The 13,154-nt window shown below is 34.7% G+C and overlaps 1 protein-coding gene across 2 annotated transcripts; it reads right to left on the bottom strand.

The window, feature by feature from the left end:
• LOC107622758 (cystinosin homolog) lies at positions 1,753-6,034 on the bottom strand. 2 transcript variants are annotated; one of them, XM_016324780.2, is made up of 8 exons: positions 5,689-6,034; positions 5,471-5,516; positions 4,993-5,082; positions 4,801-4,925; positions 3,685-3,727; positions 2,652-2,769; positions 2,518-2,567; positions 1,753-2,057 (listed from the first exon to the last, which is right to left on the bottom strand). In XM_016324780.2, exons 1-8 carry the CDS (start codon positions 5,811-5,813, stop codon positions 1,899-1,901), a joined length of 756 nt encoding a protein of 251 aa, XP_016180266.1. In that variant the 5' UTR covers positions 5,814-6,034; the 3' UTR covers positions 1,753-1,898. The 2 variants fall into 2 exon arrangements, with proteins under 2 accessions (XP_016180266.1, XP_016180265.1); XM_016324779.2 differs by having other exon boundaries at positions 1,757-2,057; positions 5,471-5,603; positions 5,689-6,025.

Genomic DNA, 13,154 nt, shown 5'->3' with positions numbered 1-13,154 from the left:
GAGAATAATCAATTTTTGAATTTCAATTATTAGGGTTAGCCAACGTACCCTCTACTTAATATCAAAGTTCTAGAAACCGGACTAAACTGCCAGTTCAATCGATAACCGAAAACCGATCACCTATTCGATCCGGTCCACCTTCAAGACTGCTCTGCAAAAAAATCGGCAAAAAAATTACTGTCCTCTGGTAGTCGGGCATCTATGTCAACATCGTTGTCGGACATCTGGTAGTCATCTGGCCTTCTGTGCTCTCCCGACAACGATGTTGACAGAAGCCAACGACCAGGATGACAAGCCAACGACCAGACGACGCCAACGCCAGAAGCTTCAGAGTTCATAGTTCAAGACGACGACGCGCTGACAGTTGCTTCGATCTGCGACGGTGACAGCTGCTTCGATCCGCTGACAGCAGCTCGGATCCGGCGTTGATTGTGGTAGTGACGGTGGAGTTTGTTGGAGGAAGGTGGAAGAGGAAATTAGGGTTGAGATAGAAGAGTGTGTCTTCGAATGGGCAGTTAACTACCGATTCGACCGATTTTTTGTCATTTTTTGCAGAGCGATTTTGGAGGTGGACCTGACCGGACAGGTGACCGATTTCCAGTTGAATCGGCCAATCTAGTCCGGTTTTCAAAACCTTGTTCAACCCTCTTCCGCTCCTCCACTCACACTGTCGTTCATCCTGGTCCTCCCCTCCACCACTCAACTCGACACTCCTCCACCCCCGCCGGTCAGCAGGATACACCTCTTCCTCCGGCGCTCAGCGCAACGCGCCTCCCGCTCACCGTCCATCCACTGTTGCCGCTGTTTTCGCGCCACTCTTCATTCTCCTCATACGAGATCAGCAAAGTTTGTACAGTTTTACTCTCTTAATGATTTCTTTTTTTTTATCCAATCCTTCATTCTCATCGATTAAAGGAGCAGCAACAATGTTAGTCATTGTGGGGTTTTCTACATCAATGGCCACTTGAGTTAGTGATTGCGTGGTTTTCACTTGAGTAACTGGAGAAGAACATTTATCCTCACCGGTGGCCGCCGCCAATAGTTGTCGAACCGTTGAAGGAGTAACAGCAGTGTTAGTCATTACGTCATTTTTACCACGGCCTTTCACTGAAGCTACTTCAAAGGCCAGTTCAGGATTGTCATTTTAGTATGTATGTAGATGTTTATTTTAATTCTTATGTTAATGGTTATTTGATTAGATTGGGTTTAGTTATATGCAATTAAAATATACTGGATATTCAATTCATTAGGTATGCTGATGATTATTTTTATCCTTAAGTGGATGATTATTTTCACTAGGGGTGGGCAACGCCGTTCGTTTCTGGTCTAGAGGAGAGTGACGCTGATAAAAGTCCTTGTTAACGAACTAGCGGCAATGATGAAAATCAAGACAACGATGGGGGCTGATTAGTGACCAAGCGACAATGACAACAACAAAGCGTTTGGGGTAGAAATTGGTGCTTTGGTAAATTGAGATATAAAAGATGGTTAAAATTTTTGAATTACTGAATGGAAATTTTTGATTGAGTCATTTAAGTAATTTTTTTTTTTTAACTTCATTAGGCTAAATTTTCAACTCATTATTCACTGATATTTAGATTTTTTGTTGTCTATCTAACGAAGCCGTTATTATAAACGGTAAAATTGAGTTCTTCCATAGACCATATGCATACAGAGACTTTAAAGTTTTAACCAGGGACATCAACCCCCGAAAATTTTTAGCATTATATAAAAGAAGAGATTATTCGCACAAAAATGTCTTTATATAAAATTAGTTAAAAATTGTTCAATAATTTAATACAATACATATCAATATTTTAACTATATTTTTATATGAAAACATTTCTACTGAACACAGATTTGCTGTACATATGGACAAGCTTAAAATTAACTTGAAACTAAACTCTTTCCAATGGCACAGGTGACCCAAGTGGTGACTTAATAAGGGGCTCTTTCACTCTATTATTCTGTTTGGAAGGTGACATTGATGCTGCTTTCTTTGAAGGATACAACAAGTAGTGTTGACACATGAAAAGAACATCAAAGAATACAGAAACCTGAAAATGTGTACATAGCAATGATTTCATGCCAAGGGAAAAAAAAAAAGGTTTCAAATTGGTTCTTATCAATTTTTGTTAGAGACAAATTACTATGCAAAGAAATTAATACAATTTAGTTTTTAATATCTAAAATATTAGACAAAACAGTCATTATTAAAATAAAATAATAAATAATTTTTGGTGAAAACTCAGGTGCAGTCGACTTCACATCGACTTCACATGAAGTTGATAGCTGAGAGTCGTTAGATGAAAATTTAGTCAAATCAATCAAATTATTTAAGGGCTCTCAGTTATAAACTTCGCGTGAAACTGACTGCACATGAGTTTTCTTATATTCCTTTAAGATTTCAAAAAATTTAATCTCTCTGCAAAATTAGTATAAATAAAATTGAAAACTAATTTGACACTTTTTTAAAATATTAAAAATCATTTGGTCAAGTGTATATATAGTACATACCAGGGATAGTAACACTTTGCCAATGTTACCAGAGAAGTTCACCCAAGAATCTAGAAAGAAAAGTAAGGAATAATCAAATTAATGCAGAAAATCAAATGACTATATACTTAATTAAATTGGAAAAGAAGACAAACTTTGATCAATTGACTGGGCAACCATTTGGGCATAATTTGTGACTCCTCCTGAGAAATCAAGTAGCACGTTTCCAATGCTAAACCCATCTGTGCTCTTTCTCATGAAATTCATAACTGCCTGTATTTTATTGTACAATAATTACTTTTATGCCAATAACAAAATGCACAATGGCTAATGAGTTATAACTCAAATGGCATAGACTCTTCATACTCAGTTAAGAGGTCGCGGGTTCGAGTCACATAGTTGCAGGTTGGAATCTCATATCTTTGATAAAAAAAAAAAAAACAAAATGCACAATGGTATTTAAAATTAATCAAATTATTAATTTAAGGTTAATCAAAGTCTACCTAGCACATATAAATATTGTAATACAATGATTTAGTGTTAGTTTGGATTGGCTTTTTTAGTGAAAAAAGCATTTTTTTTTAAAATAAAGTATTTTTATTCAATTTAATATCTATTTGGATACGCCTTTTAAAAAGTATTTTTATTTAAAATTCTTTTTAAAAAGCCTATCTAAATGTGAAATAATTTTTGTCTATTAAATTTTTTTTTTAAAAAAATGAAAAAAATAAGTACTTTTTCCAAAAGTAAATTTAAACTGATCTTTAATATGGTATATAAACAATATAATGCTGCTAATGAAAATGGGCTCAATTGAGCCATTTTATTGAACAGTTGTCTTTTAGGGGTCACAAACCAATTTCTTTTTTTTTTAAGATTTTTTTTTTCAGAAATGTAATCCTTTTTATTTTAGCACTTCACTCTAATAATAAATTAAAAAAATGTTAGCTAATTGAGGTTAGCAGAAGTAATAATGAGCTCATGTATGGATATATATATGAATATATGACTATAATTTGATTAAAACAAGAGTTTGCTCTTGAGATAAACAATATTTGTTATTTGATTCAAACAACAACTTCACATTCATGTCTTAACTTTGGAAAGAGTTCATTAAATATACCTAGAAGGACCAGTTGTGAGTCCAATTAAATGTCTTTTTTAGGCACAACAGAATGTGTTTCTGACCTGTGGAATATATTTGATGACTGCCAAAATTACTTGCATTGTGCTGCACCAACATATCAATTCAATAGTTGAATTTATTTCAACATCTAACTATATGAATTAATTTAATAAATTTTGAAATTAATTTGATATATCATTAGAACATCACTTTATTTGTACAAATATTATAGTTTCAAATGAATGTTAGATCATATATTTATTGATATTTGAATTTTTTAAAATATGATAAACTTGATTACAAAGATAGTAGGACATAATTCAATGGTTAGATTGATAAAATTCATAATGAATACAAAGTAGTGTAAGATGTGGTGTCTCATAGAAAATGTGTCATATTTTATTGGTTTAATAAATATTTAGAGATAAAAAAAAGAGTTAATATTCAATCTGGTCACTAAAATTTAATGTCAAACTTAAATTGACCGACCTCTAAAATTTTAATGGACCCAATTTGAATTTCTAAATTTAAAGTCATAACTTGCGTTAGTTCATGGGAATTGATCATCTCAATTGTTAAAAAAAAATTGAGTGTAAAATATGATCTCCAACTCTTCATTGCTCTCTGTTTCATATTTATTCTTGGTCTCAGTTATAAAATTAATAGTGGAAGATCACACTTTACTCCCTCAATTATTAAAAAAATTGAGAGGATGCATTTCTTTAGTTCATAAGCTTATCTCTGTTAATGACGTGTTCATACTTTAACTTACTGAAATTTGGTTCTTCACCCAAGTTCTATTATAATATATACCTATTAAAACTCTCATAACTTTGACTACAACTCCCAGAGCTTCAAAATTTTTAAATTAAATTTGTTATTATCGTGAGGATTTTGAGAAACAGCAGCCAAACTTCTAGGAGTTCTAGTAAATCTCAATCAAATAGAACTTGAACAACAAATCAAATCTTAACAAGTTAATGTGTCAAATCAGTGCGTCATTATTGGAGTAACTAATGCAAATTACTCTTATAAATTTTAGAGTCTAAATTAAATCAACTGTAATTTAGCCACCAAAAAAAAAAATCAACTGTAATTTTATAAATCAATTATAATTTTAAAGATCAATTTAAATTTGATCTCAAATTTAAGAGATTAAATTAAGTATTAACACTCACTTGAAAATGGAGATAAGCCAAAGCCAAGATTTAGTAGGAAGTGATATGAAGGAACAAACTCCGACAATAATCCACACCAAAGAGATTATCCCTATGCTCACTTTTGATAGTGATTGATTCCCACGCTGCACAAAGAACAACACATGATTACAACTTAACAAATAATTAATGGAATCAAAATATTGAAAATACCTCATATATTGCACATTGAAACAGTAACACTCCCGTCAATAAAACAGCATGTGTTGAGAATGCAACATCATTTGCAGCAACAGGTACCATCTACAACATTTCAGAAAAATCAAAATAAGTTTTTTCTTGGTGCTTTATTTTTTGTGTTTTTTTATAAAATAACAGTTAAATATATTTTTGAGTGAAGACCCCTGATAATTATCTCGAAAGGACAACGAGGTCCCGGATCGTTTTTTTGGACTGATTAGTTCCTGTGAAAAAAAACAACATTGATTTTTTTTGGCACATGGACTAATCAGTTCCATAAAAGTAAATTTCAGAGGTCGGATTGATATTTTTTTTTTGTCAAGGCCTCGTTGTCTTATGAGATAATTGTCAGGGACTATTTTAGATTTTTTTTTATATTTTTTTATAACATTTGAGAAAAGAAGTTCATTAATTAATTAATTAAAATAATAATAAATTAATATAATAATACCTGGTCGAAGCCATATTTGAGATGATACTGAAACCGCACAGAAGAGCTGAAGTACAAGGAAGTGTTGTAGATGAGATACAAGGTGTGCTTGGTATTGTTCAACAACAAATAATTGAAATTCAATCCAACCACACTACAAAAAACCAGAGGAATTGAAATTAAATTGAAAGCGGTGCAAATTGATCATTCATATTGTGTACAAAAAAAACAATATATACCTCTTCCTAAAGAAATTCAAGAGAAGCTGAGGGTAGAAACTGCAGGACCAAAGAAAGAAACCACTCCATCCTAACACTCTGTATGCAACTTCAAGGGTATGAGAATTCCATGCTATTCCCATCATAATATAATTTTCCCTAACTCTTAATTGTTAAAAGCTTCAAACTATGCAAAGAAAAATAATGTGATGGGATAAGTGTATTTTTTTTTTTTTCTCATTAAAACTAACTTGAATATTGGTGGTAAAATCAGAGAAGATAATGTTCACCGGCACAGCTATCAGTGCCTAGACTACATTGGAAACCGTCATGATATAATTGCTTATTAATTTTAACATTTTCATATATTCCGAATTTGATAAGCGGTTCTGTTACTTCTGTAACATACATTTTGAAAAGGACAAAAATAGTAAGATGTTTTATGTAAATGGGTCTTCCCAACAAATATTTCAAGAGCACTAATTAAGAATATTACCAGTGAAAAATTATGATAGAAAATACAAGTTAAATGCTAAAACTAATTTTTTTTTCATATTTTCTTAAACTAATGTATTTAGAATAAATAATTAAATTTGGTGCACAAATTATTTTAAAAATATTTTTAATATTATATACAGTGGCGGAACTAAAAATTTCATAAGAGGGGGCAATTAAATATAAAATATAACAAAAAATTAACAAAATATGATTTGTAGCATATATATCAAAAGAGTAATTATATTATATAAAAGTCAATATTCAACTACATACTTTAAGATTTTGATATTTTTAAACTTGCTCGACGATGCTTCATGGAACTAAAATCATCAATTATCATCTCTGAAGTGAACAAGTTGTGTCACAGGTTGTTCAATAATATTTTGAACATTACTCAAAGAATCTGAAGCTGAATTTTGTTCATCATATATTCTCTTTTTTCTCTTAAAAAATGAGTGAATTATTTTCATCTTTGACATTTTTAACTTAACTTGAACTATCTAACAAAAAAAATAATTGCATATATATTATTTTCTTAAAAAAAATATTCAACCTATTGAGCAATAACAAATAACTTTAGAAACACAAATATATAATAACCAAAAATAAAGTTATTGATTTACCTTATTATTTTTTTATTCCAAGTCTCACCCAAAAATAATTATATTGAGTTTTGCCCTCACTTCAATCTTTGAACACTGTCTATTATAAAAAAAATAAATTAATTATTTTAAATAAATAATGTAAATAATATTTGACATTATTATTAACTTTAAAAAAAATTGAAATATACCTCTTTGAATCTTTATTGTGCATTCAATGGTTAATATTTGGCTGTTTACTTCTCTTCAATGGTTTTTTTTCATATATCTTGTTTTGGTATGGAAAGAAAATTAGAATGAGAAGAGTAGAAGACCAAAAGTCTGGAAGCCACTAAAAGAGAGAGAAAAGTGGCGCTGATGCCTCTGATGGTTTGAAAAAAATGTTTGAAAAATGTACTAGTGTTACTTTAATTAATAGTATGAGTTTGGGTTAGTATTTTTTTTTTTTGGTGACTTTTGTTCTGAGTTTGGGTTAGTATAATAGAACCATTTTTATTAATCATTAGAATGGGCTATTTGTTAACAAGAGCAATAATAATTCAAATATCCAATACATAGTGCAGTTAATTATAATAAAATTATTTTGTGATAAAATTATTATTTAAAATTGATAATTATATATTTTTTAAAATTTTCTTTTTTTTTTCTGAAAATAATTTTTCAACATGTGTCTAACATGTTAGTTTGTTTTTTTTACTACAGGGTGATATCCAGTTTCCACCGCACATTGTAAGGCACTTCTCTTTCTTCACAACCACTGATCTCTACTTCATAGACCGTCAAGACAACTGCCTCCGTGTCAACCCAAAGACAGAGGGTGATAAGTACTGGATTAAAGGATCGGACATAGGGAGCATAAGATCCCTCTATCGATCATCTTCGCTGCTTATTGTGAAACTGAGTTACGTTGGTTGGGGTATCTTCTACATGCTTGTATGAGACAATACTCATAAAGAGGAAAGCCCAGAGCGGTTGACGAGATATATGCGTCCAAGGTGTTGCCTGACCAAATCATACAATGGCTGGTGGACCGATGCAAGACACACTTCAACAAAGAAGCACAACTGTTCGAGACCGATCGATTTTTACGTTTGCAGCGTCCGAGGCAACAAGGTTCACCACCGGGTTCGACATGTAGCAGATGGTATATTTTTCACAGAAGCATTTTGGAGCCACACCATCTTTTACATCCCCGGGTTGCAGCGAACATGAGGTTGCATATCCAGCTTTGAGTTCGTGTAGTCCGCTGTCTCCACCTCTGCTTCATCTCGTATTTGAGGAGCATGCATCACTAGCTATCAATCTAATTAACATTTAACACCACGAACAACTATGATCAACTACTGCGTTCGAAATTGAAACAATCTTTTTCCATGACAAGTGATTACAGAAAGTGAGTAATAGAACAAATAACGCAAAATTGGTAGTGAAATTTGAAAAAATACAAACGCATGAACTACAAGAAGAAACAGTAGGCCTTACAAGAGTTTTTGGAGAGGGTTTTGCATGTGGGTCTCCAGATTTGGCCGGCAAAGGGATGAGTTACGGTCTTCGACGGTTTCGAAAAAACTTAACCCTGAAAAGACAACCGCATGAGCTAGACGAAGAAACAGTAGGCAATGTCTTCGACGAGATTCGGAAAGATCTGGCCCTGCCCTGTCGGTGAGTCACCAAAGAAAACAGACAAATGAGGTAGAAGAAGAAGCAGTGGGGCAGTCGAATGGTATTTGGAGAGGGTTTTGATTCGAAGAATCTAGGCTTTTGAAGAAGAAGCAGTAGTGGAAAAAGAATTTTAATTTGTAATTTTGTCAAAATCAACTATTTACACATTGTACCCATTCATATTAGAGTTCATATACGTTATGTGCTATAATGTAAATAATATAAAATACAATACAGTGTAAAAACATTTAATAAATCAATTAATGAACTTTTAAAAACTTTTCTTGATCAACGGCTGTGATGGTGGCACCTAAGTAAGGATAAATCACGCACAAAATTACCATGAACTTAAAAGAAATTACCTATTTTTTCTTTCTTCTTTTTGTACGTAGACCGAAACTCTTCAAGCTTTAACCAGTTGAAATTCGAAAACAAACAAGTATTTTGGAGTTAAGGATTAATGGACACTGAAAGGGACATTTGGACAAAATTTTGTTAATCTATGAATATGAGTTTATTTATTCATCAAACATATCTACGGACATATTTTTTTTCATATTAATTTGATATTAGGGTGAAAGACCCTTACCAGCTGCATTTTTTAAAAAGTACCGTAAAAATTTGGTTTAGTATTGTGGTGTGTGCAACTTAAAATTAGATTTAAGCAAAAGCGCATTTTAAAAAGATCATTTGTTAGCATTATTAGAAATTAAGGATGCATAAGTTCAAATATTAAGATGAGTAAAATAGTAAGTAAATATAGTGACATGATCAATGACTAAATTGTAAAGTTTCTGATAAGAGTAGTAAAGTTGATGATGTAGAAAATGAAATTGTAGAATGCAGAGAGAAGAACAGAGAAGAAGTGAATTGAGAGAAAATCAGAATGAACTATCATGTATTAAAAATTCTTTTTTATGTACAAGGTATTGTTATTTATAAAGACATATTGTGTAACTAAATTTTGTAACAGAATTTCAGTTATTGACTCAACTACACATAGTTAACCAAAATCTGTAACTTCTTGATCTTGATCCTTGACAGCCCTTTCCCTCAAACTGAGTGTAGGGGATGAACAAACACGAAATTTGCCACAAAATTTGGAAAAGAGAGTCATCGATAGTGGCTTGGTAAATATGTCAGCCACCTGATCTTAGGATGAAATATTAGTGACAAATAATTTCTTATGTGTAACTTGGTCCCTCACAAAGTGAAGATCTAGCTCGAAATGCTTAGATTTCCTGTGTAAAATTGGATTTGCAGCAAGAAGGCAAGCACTTTGGTTGTCACAGTAGAGAGTAGGAGCTGTGGTGAGAGAGAGATGTAACTCATGAAGCAGATTTTGTGTCCAAATGACTTCAGATTGAGCTGCAGCAAATGCACGAAACTCAGCTTCTGTGCTTGATCGGCTAACGGCACGTTGCTTGTTGCTTTTCCATGCAATCAAGTTTTTTCCTAGGTAGACAAAATATCCAGTAACACTTTTTCTATCATCAACATCTGCTCCCCAATCAGCATCTGAAAAAGCAAATAATCGAAAGTCAGTACAGGCTGTAAATAAGAGACCATGATCCATACTTCCTTTAATATATCTAAGGAGTAAATTACCAATTATGCCCCCGAATTTGTAAAACGCTGACAAAAATAACCCTAATATTTGATAACGACAATAATACCCTCCAAAAATTTTAAAATGGTACAAATCTGACCACCCGTGAGGAGAACCCTTCTCCGTTGAACGGCGCTTGGTGATGTGGCAAACGGAAGTCCAACGTGGCCTCCCTATTAGGCTTCACTCCCTTTACTCCCTTATTTAGAAATCAGAATGAACATTTTCCCCAAATTGAGCATAAAGCAAAACCCTAACCATTGCCATGCATGCTGGAAGCTCAGTCATGTCCAGTTATAATCGAAGGACACAGTATATGGAAAATAGTGGATCTGAAGGGCTCGAAGAACATGTGAGCAAGCCATATGATGGCACATGCTTCTGTCGTCTTCAGGTGGTGGCGTTGAAGTCGAAGACGAGGAAAAACCCAGGTAGATGGTTCTTCAGGTGTCCTCTGTGGAAGGTAAGTATGAATTTTGTGCTTCATTTGTTCCCCCCGTCGACAACTGAGCTTGATGAATGGTTATTGTGTTGGGCAGACGAAGAACATTGGGTGCTGTTATTTTCAATGGATGGACGAAACGGGTGAGGAATCTGCTGGGGTGGAGGAATGCTGTAAGAATGGCACAGTAGGATGCAATGCATGTGGAGTATTGGAAGGGAGGTTTACCAGTGTTAAGAGTGAGACGACACAGAGAGATCGAAAGATGTTGATAGAGCAGATGAAGAGAGTTGAATTACTTCTGTGTTTCGTACTGGGTGGACTTGTACTGAGTTTGAGTTTGAGTTTGATGTGTTTGGTTAGATAGGACAACGAATGCATGCAGGACAGGGTTTATTGATGACTGTTATGTGTTATTGTTGCATACTATTTATGTTGACATTGCTGTGGTTATTTTGCTTACTTGTTAATGAATTGGACCTGTGACTAGAATTTTATTGCATCACCAAGAAAATCATGAATGGAGTGAAGTGCAACTAACCAAAAAGGCAACTCAGACATGTTAAATAAGTTCAAATAGACCTAAGAAATCAAAATTGGTAAAAGGACAAGATAAAAACCGAGACAACTGGTCTGCATAACATCAAGCATTAGCACAAACTGTTCCAACCAAAATACTCTATACATGCTAATCAGTCTTCATAGCTGATACCAAAATAAACAAAGAGTCCAACAAAGGGCAATAACCCATACTAAATATCAACATACATTCCCAAAAACTGGATAAAGTTATAACTAAATACCAAACATACTAAATATCAACATACAACCCAAAATACTCAAGTTGTCCAACAAAGGGGAACTACAGATCAAGTTATAACCCAAAAGATGAAGTAATTATATAGTAAAGTCTCCTTCAAGCTGACTGATTTGGCATAAACCTTGAGAACCTAGAGGTGGTTGCCTTAGATGCTCCATTCATGGTTTCATTTGACACAAGTGGAGTCATTGTGGAGGCTGGAACTCCTGAACCAGTAGCAGCATTTGCAGATGGTGCGACGGGCCTTATTTGTGGGGGCCTAAATGGTGGGTTGGGCCTTGGAGTGGCTTGTGGGCCTGGAGCTGTGGGCCTAACATGGTGTTGGGCTGCTGTAGCTGTAGCTGTGGGCCTGAGATCTGGTTGGGCTAAGGGGGTTCTCCTGATAGGCATCTTGACCCTGATTGTTTCCCTGCTAGTAGATGCTGCACCAGCCGCAGCAGTGTTGGAGGGAGTTTGAAGAGTTGTTGCAGCAGCCTTGGTAGATCTTGCTGCTCTCCTTGCAAGGTTAGATCTAGTAGCTCTCCTTCCTTCACGATGACTAGTTGAACCGGAGGTGTTCATGTTTGACTACAGTAAATTAAATTTAAGTACTAGATCTGAAGTTAGTGTAAAGAGCAATTATTGAAGAATGTGCTACCTCTTCATCAGCTTCAGAGTGTGGATGGCCCTGTGTGAGCTCCTCTTCGACTGCATCCATGGTTTCCTCCCAATACATCTCCTGCTCTGAATCTGACATGTCTTGTAAGCCCCTGGGTGGAACAACTCCTCCTGTTGCTGGCTGACCTGATTGAGGTGCTTCTTGTGCATCTGCATCTGCCCCAGCTGCAACATGATTCTTATTAGGGCAGGTCCTGGAATTGTGTCCCACCTACAAAAAACAACATCAGATCAACTTGAAGAGAACAGATAACAACAACAGTTGTGTAAGAAATGAGTTTTTATTTACCTTTCTACAATATTTACAACTTGTTTTTCCATAACTCCTCTTGAGTTTGTACTGGCTCCCACTCTGACTCTCTGATTCATGTCGTGCTCTCTTCTTGGTAGGCCTTCCTATTGGTCTCTTATAAGGTGGAGGGAGACACGGGAGGCCCTCTGCATCAGCCCAGTATTCTTGACTAGGGACAGTGTTGATGTGAAATTGATATGTTCTGTTGTACGCTTCCATGGTCAGCCAATGGTGGGCATACTCATCTGGACGTTGATTTTTTCTTTGAATTGCAGCAACTCCATGACAGCACGGCAGACCTGTGAGTTGCCACTTTCTACAAGTGCAAGTCCTGTCTTGAGTGTTGACCCGAACTGTTCGACCATGCCTTCTGACTTCAAAGACATTGTGGTCATCGTCTCCCACCCATTGAGCCTCCCAGTAATTTCCTTCCTTCTTTTCCTTCTCCAATCTGCTCATTTGGATAGGAGCCAGTTTCCCCGTGTAGGCCATGAGTGCATCGTTATGCGTTGCCATCGTCTTCATAAGGTAATATCTAATTTCCTCTAGCATGGTAATGATGCTCTTGCCTCTTAGCCCCACCATGGTTGCATTAAGTGACTCAGCATTGTTATTGGTTATGTTATCCACTTTAGGCCAAGTTAAGAATCTTGATCTTGACCAAGTTTCTTGCTCATACTTAGAAAGATATTCCCAGGCAGAAGTATTAATTTTCTTGATAGCATCCATACCTTCATTAAACTCCTGATCAGTCAATGCCCTTGCACATTGAAATAGAAACTGCTTGAGTTCTAAGTCCTTCCAGCGCTTGTTGAAATTCCTCTACATATGCATAGTACAAAATCTGTGATTAACCCCCGGCATAACTTCTTGTAGAGCAGGAATTAGGCCCTGTCAAGAACTAA

This window comes from Arachis ipaensis, chromosome B10, assembly GCF_000816755.2.
Source record: "Arachis ipaensis cultivar K30076 chromosome B10, Araip1.1, whole genome shotgun sequence".
In the NCBI taxonomy this organism is placed as follows: Eukaryota; Viridiplantae; Streptophyta; class Magnoliopsida; order Fabales; family Fabaceae; genus Arachis; species Arachis ipaensis.
The sequence above is the reverse complement of the archived record's forward strand: the minus strand, read 5'-3'. Positions and strand labels throughout refer to the sequence as shown.

What these genes read in the sequence shown, in the direction of transcription:
- LOC107622758 (XM_016324779.2), bottom strand. Translation starts at nt 5,813, where the DNA reads ATGATGGGAATAGCATGGAATTCTCATACCCTTGAAGTTGCATACAGA. An exon ending in TCAAATATGGCTTCGACCAG is followed by an intron (nt 5,083 to 5,470) that starts GTATTATTATAT and finishes GAAATGTTGTAG; the next exon opens with ATGGTACCTGTTGCTGCAAA. An exon ending in TGGCTTATCTCCATTTTCAA is followed by an intron (nt 3,728 to 4,800) that starts GTGAGTGTTAAT and finishes ATGTTGGTGCAG; the next exon opens with CACAATGCAAGTAATTTTGG.